The sequence below is a fragment of the Candoia aspera genome, chromosome 1 (genome assembly GCF_035149785.1).
Source record: "Candoia aspera isolate rCanAsp1 chromosome 1, rCanAsp1.hap2, whole genome shotgun sequence".
Lineage (NCBI taxonomy): Eukaryota > Metazoa > Chordata > Lepidosauria > Squamata > Boidae > Candoia > Candoia aspera.
The window spans coordinates 162278931-162305613 of NC_086153.1; the positions used below are offsets into that span (position 1 = coordinate 162278931).

At 38.8% G+C, this 26683-nt stretch overlaps 1 protein-coding gene across 1 annotated transcript in view; it reads right to left on the reverse strand.

Moving 5' to 3' along the window:
- Nucleotides 1–12512: 12512 nt before the first annotated feature.
- The window catches only part of PKHD1 (PKHD1 ciliary IPT domain containing fibrocystin/polyductin), a 282461-nt gene continuing 268290 nt past the window's right edge, over nt 12513–26683 (reverse strand). The window contains exons 55-59 of the mRNA XM_063301310.1: nt 26328–26415; nt 21496–21603; nt 18441–18599; nt 17395–17520; nt 12513–13686 (exon numbers count right to left, since the gene is read on the reverse strand). Coding sequence (XP_063157380.1) covers nt 13346–13686; nt 17395–17520; nt 18441–18599; nt 21496–21603; nt 26328–26415 — 822 coding nt within the window. The 3' untranslated portion in view covers nt 12513–13345. The remainder of the gene's footprint in view (nt 13687–17394; nt 17521–18440; nt 18600–21495; nt 21604–26327; nt 26416–26683) is intronic.

A 26683-nucleotide genomic window follows, 5' to 3' on the forward strand; every position in this document is an offset into this window, starting at 1 on the left:
CTTGTTCTGTAGAAATGATTCAGTAAACTGGGAACACCCCAGGTCCTGTTAGTTCTCCCACCCAGGTTTCAGTTTAACAAAAGTGTTGCTCTTTTTAAAAAAATCTTGAGACCAGTTCTCTGGTTCCATTCCAGTTAAAGTGTAGCCCAACCTCTAATGCCCTCATATGCCCTCTTCACAGGCATTGAGTCTCCTCTCTCCCCTCAACCTTCAGTTAATCTAGAACAGGGAACAGCTGGCATATCAGAGAATACGTTTTGTGGTTCTGGCATTCAACCTTTAGTCATCAATGAACCCATATTTATCTTCCAGGACTCATAGCTACATTTCTTGTCTCATGGGTGTCAGAATGTCCCATGATTGTCGACTCTGTCCCAGATAAACCAAGTATCAAGGAGATAAGCAACACCTGAAATATTCACATCAGGTAGACAAGTCATTCTGAAGTCCATAAGCCTGTTGGAAATTCAGTCTCTGATGCTTAAATTGCCTCCTGCTCTGGAAGTATAGTTTTAGCTTGAGATAATGATTGTTACTTACCAAAGGAATGGCTCCCTTCAAAAGAAGTATTTGTGATATCCTTCTTTACTAAAACCTATGTGCTCTACGACAGCAAAGAAGTTATCACAATAGCAGTGGAAAAATGCTACCACTCTTAGCTTTTCCAGGTCGAAAATATTGTCTGAAAATGAATAAAACACTTTGTGAAGGCCAAAAGTTAATTTTAATGAGCACATACTGACAACTTCTTTCCAACAGACATTCCTAAATGTGACATATTGTTCAATATTCTAGGTAGCCACCTCTTTGTTTGTCTTCTACCATGATAATTGATTGTCATTGTTATTATTGCTTCATCTTGGAAGTAATGTGTTTCTTCAAAACACACTCCTTTTCTTCTTCCCTTGTCTACAAGCATTGTGTCTTTCTTACTAAGCTTGCCTAATAACATTGCCTGCTCCTCTTCATCCAAGCAACTGTAACTGCTGTTTCCCTCCCCTCCCCTTTGAAGTTGGCTTGTAAATCTTTAACAACTGTAACAATTACTGACCCAGTGAAGACTGCAATCTGGATAGGCATATTCAGTGCCAGTGAAGGGACATTCTAGATTAGTGAGCTAGTCATAGTGATCTTGGAAGATATGGTGTTAGTTAAGGGCAATTAGTATTATTGGCTAATTGCTATGTCTTGGCAGGAATAGAACCTCACCTGCTTCAATCCTAAGAAAATCAAGGACATGGATTTTGTGTGAAGGCTACTTCTATGCCATTTGAATTTACTGCAAAGAAATTTAATACAAAGTCTGCATGCAAACAATATTGAATGAAATACTAATTATGGTCAATGTTCAAAGGCTCCAAGCAAATCTAATGTGGAATAAAAAACTAAGTCATTGGATTTGAATATATTTCCCAGCAGATAGAATAAATCTTTCCCTTGTTTTACAAAGTTCTCATTCCTACCTCTGCTCCCATCTTGCAAACAAGAAAGTAAACCTGGAGCGGTTTCACTAAATAATCATGCAAATGGAATACATTTAGAGATCTCAGCCAGGAAACCAGTGGAAAAAACCTGAAAGAAACGTATGAGTTTTTGTAAAAAGAACGGAATGGGCATATTAGAGTTAGTGCCATATATGATTTATAAAGCATGTTGGTACTTTCACAAGGGGGACTATTTGGTTGGGGTTTGGAAATTTAATAAAAGGAATACTCAATTCAATAAAAGGCCATACTTGACTTGTGTGTCCCACTCCTAACGTAAGACCTAATGAGGCAGGTAGTCCACATGCAAGATTTCCTACTTTGATTCTGCTCCCATCTCTTCTAGCCAATTCTGCTTAATTCTTCTCTTCCTTTCAAGAGAAAGAAAGGTAGGAGGGAGGGAGCTCCCTAAGACATTAAAAGAGCCAGCCAGGGGTATTACTAATTAGAATGACATGTAGGACGTTCTTTACTTTCCCTTGATAGACTCTCTTCCATTACCGTTGAAGCCCTCCACTTCCACTTCTACAGTCTCTCCCTCAAGGTAAGACCATCCTCTCTTCTTTGTAGAAGAGCAAGGAGACAGCCAACAGATGAGAGCTGTCATTAGGTGTAATCAGAAAAGAACATCGCTATGCCTGGTTGCCAGAATCCCCCTTGCATTGCAAGAACTGGCTACAAGCTGTGCCCAAAGCACTGTAAAGATGAAAAACTATGAAAAAAAGGAACCCACAAAATGGTTTTTTTTCCCCCTTCTCAGAATAAGTCACATGTTTGCCATTACATTCGGTTAGTGTGTGTTGTCCTGTGTAAAATCGTAAGCACAGTCGCAGTCAGATGATTTTTCACTTAGCTTGATGACTGAGTTGCCAGTCCCAATTTCAGTTGCTAATGGAGGATTACCTGTCTCTCTCTCCCTAATGTTATTTCTCTTCAGTGCCCTTTTATGGGGAAGCTTTTCATTCTTTCCCATTCTCTGTCTCCTATTGCTCTATTTGTTTGCTCAGGTGTTTGCAGGGTAATTGCTAGCCTTGATACATAAAGCTACCTCACTTGGTGCAGCTAACCTATTTTCTCACGGCCTTAGTTTGCTGCCTTTATTAAAATAAAAATCCTTTCTTTGGATTGGAGACGAAGCAAGAGATATTTTTAAAAAAAAAACACTAAGGGGTCACAGTGATACTTAGCCAGTATTTATTTTTATTTTTTTTATTTATCAAATTTTATCCCCGCCCATCTCCCTCCCCTTCAGCAAAGGATCGTTACCTTGTCGTGGTACTTGAGCACCTCAATGATGCCATGAGCTAAACCGTGAAGGGCCACCCAAGATGGGAAGGTCATGACAGAGAGGTCAGACTAAATGCGATCCCTGGGGAAGGTAATGGCAACCCACCCCAGTATTCTTGCCATGAAAACTAAATGGATCAGTACAACCAGAGATATGTCGGTATACCATCGGAAAATGAGACCCCCCAGGTCGGAAGATGGTCAAAATGCTACTGGGGAGGAACAGAGGATGAGTTCAACTAGCCCCAGATGTGATGACACAGCTAGCTCAAAGCCGAAAGGACGCCTAGCGGCCGACGGTGCTGGTGGTGAACGGCAAATCCGATGTTCTAAGGATCAACACGCCATTGGAACCTGGAATGTAAGATCTATGAGCCAGGGCAAATTGGATGTGGTTATTGGTGAGATGTCAAGATTAAAGATAGACATTTTGGGCGTCAGTGTACTGAAATGGACTGGAATGGGCCACTTCACATCAAATGACCACCAGATCTACTACTGTGGACAAGAGGACCACAGAAGAAATGGAGTAGCCTTCATAATTAATAGTAAAGTGGCTAAAGCAGTGCTCGGATACAATCCAAAAAATGACAGAGTGATCTCAATTCGAATTCAGGGCAAGCCCTCTAACATCACAGTGATCCAAATATACACCCCAACCACAGATGCTGAAGAAGCTGAAGTAGAACAGTTCTATGAGGATCTGCAGCACCTACTGGACAACACACCTAAAAGAGATGCTATTTTCATCACAGGAGACTGGAATGCTAAGGTGGGCAGTCAAATGACACCTGGAATTACAGGTAAGCATGGCCTGGGAGAACAAAATGAAGCAGGACATAGGCTGATAGAATTTTGCCAAGACAATTCACTCTGCATAACAAACACTCTCTTCCAACAACCTCAGAGACAGCTTTATTCATGGACTTCCCCAGATGGACAACACCGAAATCAGATTGACTACATCCTTTGCAGCCAAAGGTGGCAGACATCTATAGAGTCGGTAAAAACAAGACCTGGAGCTGGCTGTAGTTCAGATCATGAACTTCTTACTGCACAATTTAGGATCAGACTAAAGAGATTAGGGAAGACCCACAGATCAGCTAGAAATCAGCTCACTAATATTCCTAAGGAATATGCAGTGGAGGTGAAGAATAGATTTAAGGGACTGGACTTAGTTGATAGGGTCCTGGAAGAACTATGGACAGAAGTTCGCAACATTGTTCAGGAGGCGGCAACAAAATACATCCCAAAGAAAGAGAAAACCAAGAAGGCAAAATGGCTGTCTGCTGAGACACTAGAAGTAGCCCAAGAAAGAAGGAAAGCAAAAGGCAACAGCGATAGGGGGAGATATGCCCAATTAAATGCAAAATTCCAGAGGTTAGCCAGAAGAGATAAGGAATTATTTTTAAACAAGCAATGTGCGGAAGTGGAAGAAGACAATAGAATAGGAAGGACAAGAGACCTGTTCCAGAAAATTAGAAACATCAGAGGTAAATTCCAGGCAGAAATGGGTATGATCAAAAACAAAGATGGCAAGGACCTAACAGAAGAAGAAGAGATCAAGAAAAGGTGGCAAGAATATACAGAAGACCTGTATAGGAAGGATAACAATATCGGGGATAGCTTTGATGGTGTGGTCAGTGAGCTAGAGCCAGACATCCTGAAGAGTGAGGTTGAATGGGCCTTAAGAAGCATTGCTAATAACAAGGCAGCAGGAGATGACAGCATCCCAGCTGAACTGTTCAAAATCTTGCAAGATGATGCTGTCAAGGTAATGCATGCTATATGCCAGCAAATTTGGAAAACACAAGAATGGCCATCAGATTGGAAAAAATCAACTTATATCCCCATACCAAAAAAGGGGAACACTAAAGAATGTTCAAACTATTGAACAGTGGCACTCATTTCACATGCCAGTAAGGTAATGCTCAAGATCCTGCAAGGTAGACTTCAGCAATCCATGGAGCAAGAATTGCCAGATGTACAAGCTGGGTTTAGAAAAGGCTGAGGAACTAGGGACCAAATTGCCAATATCCGCTGGATAATGGAAAAAGCCAGGGAGTTTCAGAAAAACATCTATTTCTGTTTTATTGACTATTCTAAAGCCTTTGACTGTGTGGACCATAACAAATTGTGGCAAGTTCTTAGCGGTATGGGGATACCAAGTCATCTTGTATGCCTCCTGAAGAATCTGTATAACGACCAAGTAGGAACAGTAAGAACAGACCACGGAACAACGGACTGGTTTAAGATTGGGAAAGGTGTACAGCAGGGCTGTATACTCTCACCCTACCTATTCAACTTGTATGCAGAACACATCATGCGACATGCTGGGCTTGAGGAATCCAAGGCTGGAGTTAAAATCGCTGGAGGAAACATTAACAATCTCAGGTATGCAGATGATACCACTTTGATGGCTGAAAGCGAAGAGGAACTGAGGAGCCTTATGATGAAGCTGAAAGAAGAAAGTGCAAAAGCTGGCTTGCAGCTAAACCTAAAAAAAACCAAGATTATGGCAACCAGCTTGATTGATAACTGGCAAATCGAGGGAGAAAATGTAGAAGCAGTGAAAGACTTTGTATTTCTAGGTGCAAAGATTACTGCAGATGCTGACTGCAGTCAGGAAATCAGAAGACACTTAATCCTTGGGAGAAGAGCAATGACAAATCTCAATAAAATAGTTAAGAGCAGAGACATCACACTGACAACAAAGGTCCGCGTAGTTAAAGCAATGGTGTTCCCCGTAGTAACATATGGCTGTGAGAGCTGGACCATAAGGAAGGCAGAGAAGGATGGTCGATGCTTTTGAACTGTGGTGTTGGAGAAAAATTCTGAGAGTGCCTTGGACTGCAAGAAGATCAAACCAGTCCATACTCCAGGAAATAAAGCCAGACTGCTCACTTGGGGGAACGATATTAAAGGCAAAACTAAAATACTTTGGCCACATAATGAGAAGACAGGATACCCTGGAGAAGATGCTGACGCTAGGGAGAGTGGAAGGCAAAAGGAAGAGGGGCCCACCAAGGGCAAGGTGGATGGATGATATTCTAGAGGTGACAGACTCATGGGGGTGTTGACGACCGACAGGAAGCTCTGGCATGGGCTAGTCCATGAAGTCACGAAGAGTCAGAAGTGACTAAACGAATAAACAACAACAACAAATCTCCCTCCTAAGGAGGGACTCTGGATGGAGAAGCTCAGCAGATGAGCTTCTCCATCCATATTTTGGAATCCAGTGCCGTGACGAGTTAATAGAGGCACAGCTTTCAAATTCAAACATGAGTTTGACTTTGAGAGATAAGAGTAACAAAGAAACCAAAGCAAAAGAGATTAGTTTATTTATTTCTAAATGCGTGCCCATTTTGTTTGAATTCTAACTGGGTCTGAGAAACAGCAACAAGGGCTCTATATATATTAGAAGCAAGGCTGAATTTCTCACACCTTTTTTCTTTATTTTCACGCTAAACAGGTCCCTTTTGTCTTTCAATTCACAGAAGCCCATTCATATTTTGCCCCATTAATGTGCTTGCTCATTGCACAGCTATAGTTGCGTTCCTGGTGGATAATCAGAAGCACCCACAAAATCAGATGGTTTTGCCAGAATGGCAAAATAAGCATTGTGATGTCTCAGTGCAAAGTCCATCCCTTGCACAAGGGTGTGTGCCATTGTGACACATATATAAAAGGGGCAGAACTTGTATTGTAATAATGCAATGCTCGTTTCAGACTTTGCCACCCTTTGCCCACCTGCTTCAGATACCACCATGGGTAGCCAGGATCCTAGACAAGCGAGGAGGGCCATTTCCACTGTTTGTCCATGTTGTTAACTGTCCAACAAATTGATTCTTAAATTACATATTCCAGCTCGACTTTGCTGACCTTAGCCAGGCAAGACAATGGGGCCCCATGTAGCTTATTCCCCATAATATATTCAGGACTTTTCTCACTGTTCTCTCTGAATCTCTGGGAAGAATGAAGTGGTCTTCTGGCACAAAGCCTCTACACAGTAACAGGATCATCATCAGTTCAAATTCTCCTAACTGCTATGCTTGTTCCATAGAGGCAACATACGAAAATCCAAGGAAGCTTTTCTCTATCATTTTATAAATAATTCTTTCACTCAGTCAATGTTATTAGTCATAGCGTGCACTTGGTTCTCTATTGGAGTAGCGAAAAGCCCCATTGGCAATGAGAAATGACGGAAGTCTTGTGTGGATTTATATACAGCTCAGAATCTGGGAGAATTTCAGTCAGTAAGGTGGGAAACGGAATAGGGCAATTAAAGAATTTGAAAGTCATGTGATTTGACCACTCTAAGGCAGAATGTGTAGATTTCAAAGGTTGGGAAAGACTACAGAAGTAGGCACCTAACTATAGAATCCTCAAAGTAGGCAAAGGTTTGACAGCAAGGACAACTAAAGTTGTTCTACCACTATATTTCTAAGCCACACAAGTGTGGTTCATTTACTGGGGTGTTGCAACAACATAGCTGTAAGTTGTGGTGTTACATACTGCTTCATGCCTTGAGAATCCCAGAGAATTTGAAACCATCACTTTAGGTGGCTCCATTCCCCCCCAATAATAAGATATTCAATAATTTGTCTGAAATATCAGGGGGAATGATAGAAGCCACCTTCATTCCTTTTTTGGCAGTGTTTTCCAAACATTTGGATATCCAAGTTCCTTTGACCCAGAGAACCAACCCTTCCCCACTTTTACCCTTGTCCACAGGGAAAGACATCAGAAACAAATTCTGTGTCCTGCTTTTTTCTACCCATCTCATCAGAGTCAGAACTCCATACGGCATAGACAATTTTGAATTAGTTCAGCTATATATATTCTCCACTGGTTTTTACTCATTTTCACATGACAGCAACTGTTTTTGATTTTTTTTTCATAGACAAGGACATTAGCTATAATGCAATTTGGTCTAAATGTGCCAATAAACTCGTCATTGTGAAAAACACAATCCCGTTCCTGTCCTTCACAGTAAACAAAGGGATAAAATGTTTGCAATGAAAATTACTGGAGTATTTTAAAGTTGCCATTTTATGTAGCATGGAATCAATAATTACTACCAAGCAATGCTGGTCAGGCATGAAGATGGAAAAACAGCACAAAATACAATCACAGCTTTCCTTGTTGCTAAAAATATTCATTTTTCCCCTCTAGGATTAACATGGGGATTAAATTTTAATTTTTCAGTTACTAAACAGAAAAAATATTTTACTAGAAAAGAGTGGTATTAAAGAGAAATGATTCTTCATTTGCCCTTAGGCGAAGACAGGATTTGATTTGATGTGTTACTTTGGAATCTGGATTGGTACCCAGAGATGAGAGAGGTGTTTAATATAATTTACATTTCATTTTCTCACTTGACACCAGTCTCCTGTCACTCATCAAATGAAGGGGGTTTAGCAAATAACTTTTGTCAGCATGAGAGAAGAGGGGATATTTCCAGAAATTTTCCCCCTCTTGTATTATTAATATGCTGGACATACATACATATCATATATGGTAGAAACTGATAATGGGACTTATTTATTTATTTATTTTCTATCCTGCCTTTATTATTTTTATAAATAACTCAGGGTGGCAAACATATAGTACCTAATCCTCCTTCCTCCTATTTTCCCCATAACAACAACCCTGTGAGATGGGTTGGGCTGAGAGAGTGACTGGCCCAAGGTCATCCAGACGCCTTTTGTGCCTCAGGCAGGACTAGAACTCACAGCCTCCTGCTTTCTAGCCCAGCACCTTAACCACTAGACCAAACAAGCATGGTTGTATAAGCCAGCTTTTCTGTCTACTTGTTTGTTGGCCGTATTTTTCCATCAATTATACATTCAGTTCATATGAAATGGGGTTCCAGAAGCATACATTTATGTTTATTTGTTTATTGCTTGTTAGATTTCTAGTCTATGTGGCTAGAACTCAAGGTGACTTGCAAAGAGATCTCCCTTCATTTTATCCTCACAGGAATCTTCAGTGTGAGTGTGACTGGCCGAAAATCATCTGTGAGTTTCCATGGCAGAAGGCAGGCTTGAACTGTTTTTTCCAGCCCTAGTCTAACATGCTTGTTTCAGCAGACAAGGTGAGAGATCTCTGATTACGCTGTTCCTTGTCTATAGTGGAAAAGAATTCCACCATTGTGAGAATCTACTTAGGACTGCAGACTTGATCTTAATAGTTCTAAGGGTCAAAGGTGGGGGGGATGAAAATAAGTCTACCTGTCATGCTGATGCTCTTCAGACTGGCTACTGATTGGTTCCAACCAATGTCCCATTATCAATTTCTACCATATATGATATGTATGTATGTCCAGCATATTAATAATACAAGAGGGGGGGAAATTACTAGAAATATCCCCTCTTCTCTCATGTTGACAAAAGTTATTTGCTAAACCTCCTTCATTTGATGAGTGGCAGGAGACTGGTGTCAAGTGAGAAAATGAAATGTAAATTATATTAAACATTGCATCATATTGTCATAGTACAAATATGTACAACTTGTTTGGGATAGAGAGATTTATTCTTGCTCCAGTATGGTCACTACAGATTCAAATGGATTTGATATTTCACCAGTGACAGTCTTTCCTAGATAGCAATAGCTAGCCATAGAACTCTATCTGTTGGTACTTTAAGTAGGTTTATGATAGAATATTATATGTGGGCTGACCCTTGGAAGACTCAACAGATTCAGAATTCAGCTGCTAAAATTCCAACCAACGCATCTAGCTGTAACCACATTCCAAGGACTTAACTTGGTTCTCAATTTATTTCCAAGCCAATTCAGTTCCTAAATAGTTAATGAAGTCCAACTATCTGAAATAGCACCTCCTTCTGTATCGTCCTGCTTATGCAAACAGAGCTTCAGCAGAAGCCTTTGCCATAAAATGTAACTGGAAGAAAGGCACGGTGCATCTATAAAAGACAGTTCCATCTCGTGGTGACACCCCAACTTTAGAATGCCCTGTGGATGTAAATACTACTTTGGCTGGCCAATTAATAATTTTGGCTTCATCATGTATTTCAGTTTTCTTTAGAAACTTTCAGTACTTGAGATTTTAATATAGCTAAGTAAGTGTTGCAGGTTTGGTGTTTATACCACTTATCCAAATCATAGTGTTGCGTAGACTTTTCTTAAACAAATAGCTAAAAAACTTCTGCAGCAAATTCTTACAGCATGACTTCCTTGGATGCTGCTTACCCTACTTTTGAAACATTGAGACTGGACACATGAAAGTGAATTATGACCTAATATCAAGAGAACCTGAGGCTTCACCCAACTCTATAGTCATCCTCTAAAATCCACCATCGTTACCACAGAGGCCTTATATAAAGCTTGCCTATGATCATTACCCCACCCTGTGACTGCAGACTAATAAAACTATCAACATGTGACCATGCTAGAGGAAGAGAGATAAGGAAAGCACACTGTACTATCTGGTTACTTTGCCAGTCTGGTTGCTGATTTGCTGCTTTTGATCTGCATCTGGAATGTCTGTTCCTAGCAGAGGCTTTCTGCCAATGACTGTATTCACTTCCTGGGTCTGGATCTAAACTGGAAGATTTTCCTTAGGTGAGAAGATCTCCATCAGCAAGATCAGTGAAGGAACAACTCCTTAGCGATTTCTGAGGGAGGACTTGGGAGCAAGGGCGTACACTCTTATTGTATTTTTATGTGGCTAAAAGGAGAGTTGGGAAGTATTCTGGGCTGGTGATTGCTTGTACCCTATTGATAAAGGACATGTCAGATGTGGCAGTAGGTATCTATGCCTCGGTTATATTCCATCTTGTCTAGTTCAGTGTGCTCTGTGTCAGGCTGCTCTTACAAAGAGTCTGGAAGTTGCAAGTGGTACAACATGAATAAACTAATCTGCTAATCAGCACAATGTACCAGAATCACACGAACTGAACAATCTGCACTGTCTGCTAATTGCTTATCAGATGCAATTAAGGTGTTGGTCTTTAAACCTTAACAACTATCTAAGGGACCAATCATCTCTTCTACAATGTACATCTCTGGCTAGAAGAGAGGCCCTAGAAACAACAGCTAGATTGTGACACTGAATGCTCCTATGCACACCTACCTAATGTAAGCCACATTACAGACTCTTGGCTTATGCTAGACTGATGCCAGTCCAACTTGCATGGAAGAAAGGTATCTCTGAAGACCCCTGCCACCTTAGCTGTCCTGTGTGCTGCCACTACTCCAAACTCGGGCTTGATAAAGCCATTATCCTGAAACATGTATCTGCTGTTGGTGTTTCTTCTTCCTTTGTACTCAGGCTTCAGAAGCTAGAGTAGCCTTGAATGAGCTTACTTCAGATCTTTCCTCACTCAATATTTTCATGGTGGTTAGGAAAAAGAAGAAGAATACTCTTGGCTGAAGTTGAAGAAGATAAGCTACCTTGACAAGCAATAATCATGCTATAATATTAATGGAATGACTGGCATCACAAGTTAAAATATCTTCAAAGATCTATAGAAATTTTGAACTATTACTTAGGCTTTTGCAGACTAGTTGTAATTTACCATGAAAGGGGATGATCTGCCACAGTCACTTTGCTTCCTAAATTGTCAAAACCCTGTCCCTTTTTAATGTGCATGCATGTCCCCTTTATTTGACAGTGATCAGAATACTGGGTCCAGAATATCCAGTTCTGGACACTGCATTTGAAAAAAAAAATCAGAGAAATTTCAGTAAGCTCAGAGAAAGATTAACAATGATTGAGGAGTAAAATCTAAGTCCTCTCAAGAGAAATTTAAGTAATTAGGAATAATTAGCCTTGAGAAGAAAAGACTGTGTTGGGAGGGATATGATACAACTATTCAAGTATCTGAAATGATGTCATACAGAAGGTCAAACCCTCGTCTCTATCACACTAGGCTGGGTAAGATGCAGAATTCATTTCAACAAATGTATTCACAACTAAAAGCCACAATCCACAACTGAGCTATTCTCTATTTTTTTTTTCCTACTAGGAACAAGCAAGGCATAATCTGTACTGTTTTCAAAATGTGGAATAAATGGAAATAAATTGGAATGAAAGGATTAATTTAAACCCTAAACTATTACTCATAGCGACATCAAAGGGCTTGTTAACATGGTTTTGGCCACAGACGTTTTCTTGTATAAAAATGTGGTGAGAAAATGTATGTAAGAAACAAAATGGATGCTGCTCCCCCTTCCTCCCTGTCTTTTGGATCTGTCTGGGGTCAAACCCAGCTCCTCTCACTTTGCTCCTATCAGACCCAAATTGACCCTCCCTGCCCCCAGACAAAGCCCCCTGCAATCCCATCTGAGCCAAAGAATTGAAGCCTTGTTTACCCACTCACAGTACAGCCCAAGGACCAGAATAAGGGAATTGGGACAAGGTGAGAAACTGCAACATTCCATCCTCAATCAGATACCCTCCAATGTTCCATCTCCTTAATGGTGGACTTTCCCAGCTCTCCTGCCATTCCTGAAAGGGCAGTTTTACTTAACAATAGAAATAACCCATGTACACTGATAAGGACTTGCCCAGCTTCCCCAAAAGTAGCCAACCAATCAGATCCCTAGGATTTCTTACTCTGTAGCCCTCAACTGCTATAAAAGTCTTTGATTTCCCATTAAGGGTTCCTCTTCCTTGTTAAGTCGGGATCCAGTGATTATTGAATAAACAGTTGGCTCTTTCTCCTCAGGGTTGTGCTCTGTTCTTCTGAATTTTCCAAAACAACAAATATACTGACACAATCATTTATTTGACAGATTCAACATATTCTTAGTCCTTGCTAACCCTTTGAAATAATGAATCAAACAACTTTGCCATACATATGGGTTAGAAACAGTGATGCAGAAGGACTTTCAGGCATTCAATGGGCAATTTGTATTCCCCAAATCTGACTCAGATCTTCAAACCTCCCAAGCTGTGTGTAGACAGTTGAGAAACTGTGATTATGTCAATGCAACCCAGTTTAAGAAATTAAGCATGTAATGTACGCTTAATATGGATTGGATGTCTTTGATTCCAGATAAAAATAGTAACTAAAATGTCTTGGTTATAAAAAGTAATTTGTAAACCAAATGTGACCCATAATTGTGTGCATATATGTACACAGAAGTACACTCATATGATTTTCAGTAGAAATTGCAGTAATACCACAATGTATATGCAGTAATAATCGAATGGTAAAGCTACATTACTGAGTATAATTTATCAGAAATCATGGCATGATTCAAAGCCTTCACTTGAAATTCTGTACATCCATTCATGCTGAAGGTGAGGGAAGTCACTACATTGCCCCAGCTTTTTGTGAATCAATGTCTATCTGCTGTATATAACAATATGGCTAAAATCAGTAAGAGGAATGACAATGATCATGAGATAGCAAAATCAGCATTGCAACCATCTTCAGTGACTTGTGCTAGAAGCAGTTCATAGGAGTACTGCTTGTTCATGGTTTATAGCTCTTAATTTCTCTCTAAAACTTAAGCAAGTCTCCACTTTCTGTGTCTCAAAATGTACAATTGCATTAACAATGAGAAATTCCAAAAGCAGTCAAATCCTCAGGAACATTTGGATATTATGGTACTGTAACTTCCTGTTTTCCCCTCACATCTTCTTCAGACCTTGTCATAGGCATCTCTGTGTGTCTTTTATATTTTTCATCTATGAGTTGCTCTCCTTTCATTTCTTTGTACTGAACATAGTCAAAGATATGCTGTTTGGTCTTCTTCCATTCATTAAGCTCCTTGATGCCAAGTTCCTGAAGCTCCAGAGAATCCCTGGCTGATTTCCTTTTATTGAGCCAATGGCCTTGTTTGATTTCATTTGCTGCTCCTGCTGATATGCTGTTCAATGTTTCTTGATGCAACTTCTTTAATGGCTTTTCTGTATTTGTAAGTTCTCCACACAGTTTTATATCTGTTAGAAAATACATGGTCAGTCAGTGATAATGGTAAATTAGTAAATTCTTAGCTTTCTTAAAAGCCACTCTACAGCTACTGTAATGATGTGTGATGAAAAGACTGTGTATTGGGCCTAGATGCCAAAAAAGAAAGGGAACTAACAAAACTTATGTTTCATATGTTCCTTTTCACACTTTGCTCCAGTTTGAACCTTATTTTTATTTTTTTAGTTATTTATTGTGACATTTATTTACTGTTTTCATATTTAATCATCCCCAAATGGTGATTATACTCCAGAAATAAAACAAAGAAGGAAAAAAAGAGGATGTATATTTTCTCATTATGATGGCCTACATAAGGTGATCCTTTAAAACCATGAGTAGAATCCAGTTAATTTCCTGTGCCAGTGGAAAGCTTCCCTCAATGGAACAGGGAGAGGTAATCAGTGTATGACTGGCTTTAAAAAGTATACTTCTGAAACAGAATTGGAAATTGTGCAAAGCCAAAGGAAGGGAAATGGATGAAAATCATACCTTTCCCCAACCTGTTGATTAAAGTCTTTTATCAACAAAGGGAAACTATTTGGATTTGGTCCTATGTCATTATACAGTTGGATAAAAGTAGCTAAATCAAAGCAAATCTAATCTCTTAGATGATTTATGTTATATTAAGTTCTAAACTGATTTACCCTGTTTTATATCCCTAAACACTAGTTAAAATGCCAAAAAATATATTGGATCAAATGTATTCCATGGAAAATAAAATTAGCTGGCAGAAATGAAGGAGAAATAACTACCTTTGACGGTCTCTCAGTTCTCAAAAGCAACAACCTTTTAAATGGGAGGGGGTGTTTAAGAAATTAAATATTTCATGTCATGCATTTTATATTAGCTTAATATATTGTTATTCTTATTTAAATCTGAATATATCAGGGATTTTTAATAAACTTGCAGCAATTTCTTTTAAAAAATAACTGAAGGCCTGGATTTCCTTTTGCAGAGAGAGGGGGGGGGGAGTTCTGCCCATTAATTATTTACCTGTTAGCTCCAATCAATGTGGTACCTGTCATCCTTACCGGCTGAAATGAAAGTCTACTATGTAAAGGTTCCAAAGGACTATGACAGTCTCCTACTGCGATTTTATAGACAGAACTAAGTCAGCACACATTCTATGTCAGAGCCAACATCAGAAAGAATCAGATCCTTTGATCTCAGACCTCCACAGGAAGCTTAGATCTCAGACAAATTAGATAAAAAATGAATTTATAGCAGATATGTATCCTAAGGCATACAGCTGAATGCTGTATTTTGAAACAGTATAGCAAATATCAAAACATATAAACTGTAGCATTTCCTTTTTTGCTCCTTCTGCTCTTCTGCAATAAATATTAATTAAAATCAGAAAATGAAACTTAAACCTAGCTTCTTTCTGCTTCCTTCATATGCAACAAGTTTGAGTCCAGAAAAGCACCTGCAATCCTTTCTGCATTCTACTCTTAATCTTACCTTCAGTAGAATAACTTACCATTCTTCTCCTCAATTACACACACACACACACACTTGTCCCTTCTCAAGCAACAATTTTTAGAGGGGACAAAAAATGGAGTCTAAACTTTTATTTACAAACTGCAACCTAGCCCTTCTTTGCCTCCAACCTAGAATGTGTCACGTTCACCGTTTCAATATTCTGAATACATCATAACGTTTCGCATGTCATTTTCCTGACCCGGGTTTGCTGGAGGGAAATTTCCAGCTATGCCAGGCTGTAATCTGTTTACTGCACTGTGGAATGTATGTTTGGGTTATTGACTCTGTCCAAGGTTACTTTCTCAGGCCGATGTGGGTAACGGTTGCTAACACCTGGGAGGGGGTGGTTGCTAAGAGGGAGCGAGGGTGGGACTAGATTTGAAGCGAGGGTTTTTAGTTTGTATTTGGCACGCTTTTGCTCATTCTCAGCTTTCTTTGTATTTGCATACTATTCTTTCAACAAATCAGTTATCCTTAAGCCCTTGCTTGTGAGACTGAGTCCGTTAGAATAGGCAATCATTACAGAATGTGAATGGAAACCAAATTCTATGATAGAACTTGTAGCCAGCTACATTCTTTGAGATACACTGTATCAATTGGATGGATTCAAATTGGAAAAATATTGTGAAAGATCCCCAAAGAATGAACACGGAAAATAGTTTGGAATAGATTTAAAATCTATTTAAAGTGTGCATAGTCTAGGAGACATAAGCAATAATGAAGAACTGTTGGAAGTGTTTATAAAAAACAACCTAACTGACTCAAGAGTATGCAAATTGCTAGTTGCAATTTCCAGGTAAAGGTTGATTCTTATGAATATAGAGAAAATAAATAACCATGGATAGAGTTAAAAAGTTCCTAATTTTGTTTAAATTTGCATTATCAACCAGACAACATGACTAACTGAAGGAACATGTGGAAACATAAAAACCTGTATCCAAAGATGCCACTTCACTTGCAGAAACAGTCTTCATTCCAGAGAAAGTCTTTATTCCACCATGTAAGTGTTATATGAGAAAAATGAAAGTATTCTACAAATATTTTCTGCTTATGCAAGAAGTTACATAAGAATCTGCACAACCGCTTGCAAAAGAAGAAGAAGAAGAAATCCCCCCCCCCCCTGCATTTATTGTTTTGCAAACATCTGCAAAACAACATTACCAGTGGGGTTCCCCCACTTCCATTCCAGATACTCCTTTTTTGTGAAACTTTAAATGTAAAATTGACTCAATAAGCTATCCACACATTTTTCATAAAATTGCCCATATGGCTTTACATAATTTGTCTGTTTCTCTAAAGAAGAGTTATGACAAAATGAGATGCTTGCACATATCAAAACAATAAGATGTGTTCTTAAGTAGCTTTTTAAACAAAATAATTGCCATGATCTTTCATAGGTAGGTAGATAGATCCACTAAACTCACAAAGGCTTGACCAAAACAACTTATATCAAAATGTCCATAATATAGATAATGCAAAGTCTAGCCAATCAATATTTAATAACAATTATTTAAAGTAATAAAACGCTAGAGCATTTTTAAAAATCTTTATATCAATAAAAAACAATTTGTGACTTGCAAGTCAAAATAACCTGTATTTGGTTGTGAACACTCAAATTTCAATAAAATACTTTTCTCTTTCATAGCAATTATCAATCTTAGACATCCTTTCTCCAGAATAAATCAAATTGGACACACAAGAAGACAGTTCAGAGAAGTATAAGAAACACAGTTCAAAAATGATTGATCCATTTTGCTCAATATTACCATTTCAAAATCTAAGATTTCTTTTCTGTCTCTTCAGAACCTGGGAAGTTGGAGGATCAGATCTGTGTTGTTCTGCTTGTGATAAAAGAGACTAAGCAGAAAACAGAAACTGTTCTCCAGGAGATAGCCCTCCCCTCAAAAATCTCAGAGTGAACATCTAAAACAATAATTACAACAGAGGCACACACACACACACACACACAAACACAATGTGTGTGTGTGTGCGCGCATGTGTGTCTATGTATGTATGTATGTATGTATTTGGCAAGGGGGAACTGTATCAGGAAAGCCCAGCTCAGAGATTTAAATCTCTGCTGGGAGAGAGGTTTACATCTCTGTGGGGCAGAGTTCTAAATTATCATACCTAAACTGTTTCAGATAAAATATGCTTTGTAATGGGATGCAACCTTTTTTGGTATTCAATAAACTCACCTTCTCTCACAGAAGTGGAATGTTCATTTTCTTTTCCAACACAGTACTGATGGATAGCGAAATTTGCTTGATTTTCCTGTGTTTGGGAGCATTTTTTATTCTTCAGAGTTTGTCCGAGCATGCTTTCTACATCAAAATATTAAAAACAACTTAATGAGAATAACAGTAACCATTCATTAATTCACCAGTTATTTATACTAAGATGTCTGTCTAGAACCATTTTTATGAATAACGTTGATTTTTAAGGGAACATTTTCTCCAGAGCAATGGGTTGACAAATAAAAGAATTTTAAACATTATAATTAAAAAAATTAAAACACAAATGTTTGAATGATGACATTTCAACTGTTTGAAATATCGAGACACCTTTAATTTGAATTAAACTGCAACATTTCAGAACTATATGTATGAATGTTACTTGAAACACTTGATTAAGTATCTGGTTGGTAGAAATGCAACTCTATTGTATGGCTTGAACGTTTTAGTGAGTTCAGTACTACTTCCAACACCCAAAGGACTATATTAACAGAGGCTTTGGCCGAGCACTGCTGGATTCTTTTCTGCCATGAAACTCACTAGGAGACCGTGGAAAAGTCCCTGTCTTACTCTACACCATGGGGATGTTAGAAAAGTAAAAGAAATGCAGGGCAACACGTAATAAGAAACATCAAATACATTATATTTTAAGCAGAATAAATCTTGCACAATTGGGATGGGTGAATCTGGATAAAGTTCAGGTTTACTCCGTATCTCATTTTTCCATCCTTATATTTGTTTCATTCTATTTCTTCGGGAGATAGTTGTTTTTTAAAGAAAACAATGATGTCACTGTAGCACATTTTTCATAATCACTGCTCCTAATATACACTTTTTCATATACACTTTTTCTACTGCAAGTAGTTTTGGAATTTTTTTTCCTTAGTAGTTCTGTAGTAACTGGGGGACTGCAACATTCTTTCACCAGCTATTGCCAATTGCAAAGGCTGTTTTTCTGTAAACCACAGCAGATTAAGGGGATATGATCATCATTCCAATTTGCGACTTACTTTTTTTCTTACTTTTCCTGAGCCAACAAATAACAGCAAATCCCAAAACAAGCATGGAGGCTATTGAACACAGGACAGCAGTAAAGATAATGGCGGATTTTTCTGACACAGCAATAGGGGAAACAGTAAAAGAATCTGATTCAACAGATAAGGCAGCTCCTGAAAAAAAATAAAAATATAGAGTAAAGCAATTAAAACAACAAAGAACATATGCTTTAAGCCCAAACAATAGAGATATCATGACAAGGAAGGAAATTGTATCTCAGACTGTTTCACACCTAAAAGAAATTGTATCTCAGACTGTTTCACCCAATGAAGCACTAAAGTCACTATGAATATTAATAATAAATATCATCATCATGCTAATATTTTTATATCCTCCTTAACATCTGATTTAAGTAAAGGTAAAGGTTTCCCTTGACATTAAGTCCAGTCGTGTCCAACTCTAGGGGGCGGTGCTCATCTCTGTTTCAAAGCCGAAGAGCCGGTGTTTGTACGTAGACAGTTCCGTGGTCATGTGGCCAGCATGACTACACAGAACGCCGTTACCTGCCCGCCAAAGCAGTACCTATTAATCTACTCACATTTGCATGTTTTTGAACTGCTAGGTTGGCAGGAGCTAGGACTAGCAACGGGAGCTCACCCCGTCACGCGAATTCGAACCACCGACCTTCCGATCGGCAAGCTCAGCAGCTCAGCGGTTTAACCCGCAGCGCCACCATGTCCCTATATCTGATTTACAACTCATTTAAAAGTCCTAGGGAAAAGACCTCTCCAGTCTCAGTTATCCCTTTAACTAGAAGTGTCAGCAAATGAAGCTGAAAGCACCTGCAAAGACATACTGTTTTACAAAAAAGCAATTCAGAAACAGACAATCTATCCATCTTCTTTGTACTGGTGCAAATAATTAATTTAGTGCCTTGGCCTATTCTTTGCATCTATCGCTTTCACAGGGCAATTTTGACTGCCATTTGGAGAGCTCCAACTATGACTTATTTGGACTTTAATCAGAGATGGGCCAGGATATTACTTTGATGGGATATTCAAGTGAATCCCAGGGCTGTAAGTTAGATTAGGAAATCCAAAAAACTTCCTAGAAGAAAGCAATAGGAAACCATTTCCATTGCCAAGAAAACTTCATGGAGGTGTCTATGAAATTACTAGGGTTGTAGCTTTGACTCAAAGGACACTTAAATATATTTATAGTCTCTCTTAGAGTTCTGTTACATAGTTTTGGAAGTAGTGAGGGAGGACCTGTCATGTCTTCCCTTCCTTCCTGTTCCTTCCCGCATGGATAGTAGAGAAAATATTTATTGAAAAGGAAGCAGAAGGATGGGAAATGGAGAGCAATATGCCGCATATCTGTACAGTTCAGATGGGGCTGGTCTTTCCTTATTAGTATTGTTCCAAGGGTAGCATTTTATGGTCCTTTGGCTAACTGGCTTGTTGATGGGACCAATTCCTGCTTCATGCTTCACTGCCAGTTATGACTGGAGTATTCCATCTTTCTTGTAGGCACAAAAATTCTCCACAATTTTTCTTTCTTTGGCAGGAGCAAGGGAGGAAAGTCAGTCTCTTCTTGACATGATTATTTTCTGAGAAGCAAGGTGGCTTGCCAATGGATAGCTTCGCATTGGAGGATACTTGTCAGTAGGAAAACTGAATGATCTCCTGTGACAGGTGTGCTAAGAATTTCATATGTAAAATGAATTATGTCTCTTGATAAATGTTTTGACAACATGTTGAACTGATACAAATTGATCTGTCACTTATTAATCAATACTACAAAAAGAAACCTTCCATGCTTCTGCCACTCATTACATCATGCAGTATTTTTCTCTGTAAATTTCCCAAATTTAGAATTCCAAATCCTGTTTCTAAAGTAGAATCAGTACATTATGAGTTTCCCAGAGCTCAGTGAATTTCCAGTTTGCTCCTATATTCCAATACTGAAGAGAAAAACAACAACAACCTACAATTATCATAAGCAATTTTATTGATATTCATGTACTCTTGTGTTTGATTTTTATCAATGTGTAAGGACACTATGTACATGATAAAATTATAGCAACGTGACTTTTTGCCTTTTGCATTATGATAAAAATACATAAGAAATATTTCTTTGAACTAAAGGAATTAAAATCTGGGACCAATTATATTCCTAAACTGAATTATTTGAGTCAACTCAGAATTCAGGAGAAATAACAAACAGCAAAGAAAACGAGGAAAATTCTCTTATTACTTTGGGTGTGCACAATACGTGCATCTGTTTTTCCAACTCTTGGAATCCATCTAGAAACACGCTAGAGCAGACCTTATTTCACACCAGAAGCTGAAATTTTGATGCTATCTAAATTGACAACAAACCCAAATCTGCTGCAAGATAGGTAGATAGATATAGATAGACATACGCAAATGCTACACATCTAATGAAAAGTTTTACAAAGTGATCAAAATCTTTAGTATTAATGAACTATTGTACAGTTTGGATCTGAAGATGTTAGTAAACTGAAATACAAACATCTATTTTTCTCTATAATTTCTTTAAAAAACAACAAAATTTCTAATGAGATTATTATTTTGGTGTATATATGCTGTATATATGTATGAAAGTGAAAGGTCCCCTGTGCAAGCACCGAGTCACGTCTGACCCTTTGGGGGGACGCCGCTTTCGTGACGTTTCCTTGGCAGACTATAGAGTGGGGTGGTTTGCCATTGCCTTCCCCAGTGGTCACCTTCCCCAGCAAGCGGGGCGCTCATTTTACCGGCCTTGGAAGGATGGGAGGCTGAGTTGATCTGAGCCGGCTACCCAAGAGAGAATCCAGCTTCCTCTGCGATCGAACCTGGGTTGTGGGGAGAGTTTCGGTTGCAATACGGCCGCCTGCCACTCTGCGCCACACGAGGCTTCCGTATAGAGGTATACACACATACAAATACATGAGCAGTTTTGATATCCCTGAGGAAGCTCAAGAGCAGCTTACATCAAGGCTTTGATCTTCTCCATTGCCTACTTAATTTCAGAAAAGCTGGAACTTTCACTAGATAAGCACCTTACCTGGAGGAGAAGTAACTCTGAAAATGAGGTGGCAGTCTGAGCAAGAGCTGGACACAATCAAATTCTGAAAGCTAGCCTGTCCATCTTGGACCTCTACTCTTGTGTTACCTGAAAACAAGTTACATCCATACTTGGATTATTAACTCCTGCTGAACTTCATGTAGGATAGTGACAATTATTTTAAACATTGGAAGAGAAGGGTAAGAGACAATATATATAGGTTTAGTAAATCAATCAAGCATAAAATATGGCCACTGGAGACTGAATAATATATTATTATATTAAAAAGCTCAATATAACAAACTGAGTTACTTTGTCTACCCTTTTCTCCCATGCAGTAAGATATTACAGTGAAATCTTAATTTAGCAACCTGTATTGGATGGACTTCAGATGCAACAGTCAGATCTGCACAAATGATGCAAACTGATACAAATAAGGTAAAATGCCAGTTATGTAAACTTTGATTTAACAAACATTTGGGTTTAGCGGATACCCTCCCCCCAATGGTCCGTTAAATTAAGATTTTGCTGTGCACAGAGAAAGACTAAAGACATAATTATTTTTAAAAGCTGAAAGCTGCACTGTTGTTATAAAACTGAAAATGAGATTAAATTACTAGACCGAGTGTGGTTTCCCACTACATCTCAATCAGGCTAAAGACTAAGGTCATAATGTCACAAGAGGGCCTGTAGGGGCTTTCATTTTTCATATCATATTGCCATGGGGCAAACTCAGTTTTGCTGACCTTTTTTGAAAAATAGCAATGCTTTTTAAGGGAGAAAAAAAGCAGCAACCATTTCTATGAACCGATGATTTTCTGTTGGGTGGCTTAGTTGGAACATCCACATCTTAAGCCTATATTCATTGCAATATCATAACATCATGACTACCGATAACATTCTCAATTCATGGTAGTGCCAATTTTCCAGAGGATCCTAACAGGTTTTAAAACTGCTATGACTGACACAAACCCCAGAGTAATATACTGTACTTTCGAAAGGAGGTGATCTCAGCTTTCTGGCACATATGCTTCAAATCCCAGAATATTATGGATATATATGGTATTCATCTCAAAGATCTCCTGGCAAGCTGGTATTTAATGCTGTAGCGAGCTAATTTGGAGCTAAACTACTTTGCAAAAAGCAGTTTGGCGGCTGTCAGATGAAGCAGGCTGAATATGTGTGGCAGATCATTTTCTTGAAATGCTAGTTACAACCATCACAATAAGGACGTTTGTCAAAGGAATAAATGCAGCAAACGATTACAGAGTGAACATCTGCAAAGCACTCTTCTGTTATTCCTGGAGTTTATTGTCCATTAATTTGATATATGTTTCTTTTAAAGAATGCATAATGTTTTTTTCCCCCCACTCCTGTTTGGTGACCATCCTTTATCTGAGCCTTCTTCTTCCATTAGTTTTCTTCTTTATACTGCTTCTTTCATGGCCTAACTCATTTTCAGTCAGAAAGAAGAAAAAGTAGTTTCCCAATTCAGAAAAAAAAAAATTAAGAAAAAATGATTGTACAACGAAGAGTGATACTATTCAAGAGATCACATATAAAGTATCTTATTTTCAGCTGTCTGGATGGTTGTCAAGGCCATGACAAATTATTAGAACCTAAACTCAGCACCTGTCATAGGCAAAATGCTCCATGTGTTTACTATTCTCTCCTAGTAGACAAATGTCCACCCCGTGAAACAAGCAGTGCAGCTGATGTCATCAACCGGCATGTAAATCAGAATTACCTCATTGGCTTCCTTGGCGCAATGCCAGTTTAATCCAGCTGAGCAACTGCCAAGGTTAATGTCAGTCACAGCAATAAGGCCATTACATTCATTGCTTAAAAGACCACGAGGGGGGCACTGGGGTCATTAAATCGATAATTGAAAGACATTTGCATACTGAATTCTTTTTCTCTGTTCTCAGCCAACCGTGTCTCTACCTGTCCATGTTACACAAACCCTGGAAAGATATATTCGGCATGATCAGTGCTCACATGTGCAAAGTCCAGTTGCGACTTCAGATTGGTGCACAATGGGAAGCGGCTATATTGCTACTGATGGAGCTTATTTACTTCTTGCTTTTTAATAGTTCCGTAAGCACAGGTGGTAGAGTAACTGTGGGTTGTATGTAGTACCTAAAGAGCCACCATTTTGAAAGGAGCAAAAACACTTGGAGTCGTTCAGCATGTTTTTCTCTGAAGGGTTTAACTCAGACTGTCTGGGAAAGAGAGGCAAATCTTCACCCTCACACTTTCTGCCCTCTTTGTACAGAAGTCATTGAGATCACTGTCTTACTATTTGCTTCTGAGGATGGAAATTTGCCTGCACTCAGCCGAGAATGGAATCATTGCTAAGTCTAGCTCATTTTATCAAATACAATGTGCATTCACTCTGATTAGAGGGCATATATTATTGTATTGTAATTTATATGTTTTTAATTTTGATTTTATTGTAAACTGCCCAGAGTCCCTTTTTTGGGAGAGATGGGCAGTGGCAGAAATTTGAAAAATAAATAAATAACTATTTTTATTTCTATCAGGAGGCAATGTGACATATTGGCATCTGTTGTGCATTTTAGGTTTGCATCTGTTTGTCCTCAGAACCAAAGGATGCATATTACAAATGAAGAACAGAGGCTGAGACATGGCCAACCAGAGACACTGGAGCTCAGTTCGCATTCTCGACCAAGTTCAAAGCAACACTTAGATTCTCTAAAAGCACATAGCGTAGCCCTCCAAGAGTTAAGCTACTGTAGAATAGAGGCATTTGCCTTCAACTTGGTTCATATATAGGAAAGACTGTTTTTTGGCCTTACTGCTTCTATCATTTAAATGACCCTGCCCTAAGAGACTTGAATCTGTTATAGAAATTTTATATTATTTCCCTTCTTTTGTCCACTATGACCTATATAAAATTGTAAAAAACACTCTGTTTAGAACACAGGCTATGCTCTAAAATGAACAAGATCCAGCAATGTTCACTGAACCCTCTACCCACATCAGGTAGGAGATGGGTTTGCATAACAAATTCACCACTGTCTAGTTAACTTGAAAATGTGTTCTGTCTTCTTATCCCTATTAACTAGAATATGGAGCCATGCTTAATGGTTGATATTAAATGAAAATGGCAGCCACTCTGGGCTAAGATGATACACATGGTCATGGAAAAACCACTAATCGTGATTATGGATCTGACATGGGATGGGGGTAAAGGTAGTGTGCATTAAGCAACTGAAAAGTTTTAATATGTTCTGCAAACAGGCTCAGGCACTGTCCTAACTGCCAGGAAACACATTGAGACAAGGAACTGGTCTCTAATGTTTTATTGCTTGTACATAACAGGAATCCTAACAAACTGAAGAAGCGTGGGAAAAACCCAGCCATATAAACCCCAAAGGTTAAGGCGGTCCTGATCTGTGTCTCTTTGAATGGCTACCTAATTCTTCAGTGCTACGCATGCGCTTAACAGTCTGGATGGGAGCCCCCTGCTTGCCATCCTTACTCATGACAGGCACAGCCCATAAAGTTAATTTATAAACAGCAATCTAACATCTGCCCAAAAAGAATTATTCACTTCCTAGATCCCTATCTTGTCCTGCCAAAGGGAAGGATTCCACCAAAGTGTTTGTTGCTGGAAATCCCAGGATGGAAGAGGCTAAAAAGCATTTCACCTATAGTCTAGTGCAGGAGAAAATTTGTCACATTGATATGTGCATTGGATCAGCATAAATTGTGGGATTCAGACAAAATTTCTAAGGTAACCTTTTTATTGATCTTGGATGAAGCAAGCAAATTTGGCATGTATTACAGAGATCTCTAGCTGGCTGAAGATGGTGTCTTGAATCTCTCCAAGCTGCCTAGAGTTACTGACTGAGGTAGCTCACAAACTGAGACAAAATTAAAAGTAATAGCCACAGTTCAAGGGTGGTAGGGTTGCAGGGATCTATTATGAGTCTATGCTAGTTTCAGGTACCCAGTTCACTAGGCACCAAAGTTTGAGCATTGACTCTTGCTCCTAGGTTTGCAAGACAGGATGGGGTTTCTGTTCATGTCCTACTAATATGTTTGCCAAATAGTCTCCATGCCTTAATTTTGGAAACACCAGTCTGTTGACCAAGGGGAGTTTATAATATCCAAGAGGAAATCTCCAGGGTACCTGCAGCACATCACTTCAGCACAGTTACCTTTTGCACTAAACTAGCTGGCAATCCATTTCTAAGTACACTTCAAGTTGCCATTTATTACCTTTAAAACTCTACATGGCATGACATATGGTTACTTGTTATCTTCCCCCTTGTGAACCTGATTATCTTTTAATATAAGATCTGTTGTAAGAAAGGTTGCTTTCACAGGCATGGGTAAGAGAACATTTGTAAAGGCTTTCTTAGTGGTGGGTCCCCTAGACCTTTCAGGTCTGAACTCCATAAATCCAGACGACCACAAGATGATGGCAAAGAATGCAGAACACTCTAACTCTGCTGCCATCTAGTGGTTATCTGGATATTTGAAGCTCAGCTATGGTAGCCCTAGGCACCACCTATACAGAATATCTTATTTATGATACCTTGACAAATGCAGCCATTTCTAGTTCAACAAGCATGCAACCCTGCAGTCCTTAACTGTAGCTGCTGATAGTTTTGCATTTGGTGGGTTTCCTGCTAATTTTAGATTTTTCACATCTTTCTATTCTTTTCTTTATTTCATATCAATGATACATTGCCCTTTAAGCACCTCCTTTTTTCACAGAGAAAATTAGGATATTGCACTCCTGTATCATCTATAAAGAAAATGAAGGAAAACCCATTGGTCTTTAAAAAAAAAATCCAAACCTTTCAGCATAATTTCTGGATTGTTTTTGAGATAAGCTGTCACAAACCATGGTTTGGAGGGGAAACCTAAAGACACAATTCTCAGCCCCTATGAAGAAGGAGAAGGAGGAGGAGGAGGAGGAGGAGGAGGGGGAGGAGAAAAACAAAAACAACCTGTTGTTATTGTCATGTTATCTTTGTTACTTTTCCTAAGGATGATATTGATATTTCAGGGCTCATCAACTGAACAGCACAGGAAAAAAAAAATCTATAGAACAATCCTATGTATGTTCAGTGCAACTTACTCTCAAAAATGTGTTTAGGATTGTAGTGTTAAAGTACTGTATTATAAACAGACAAATAGATACAAATAGTAG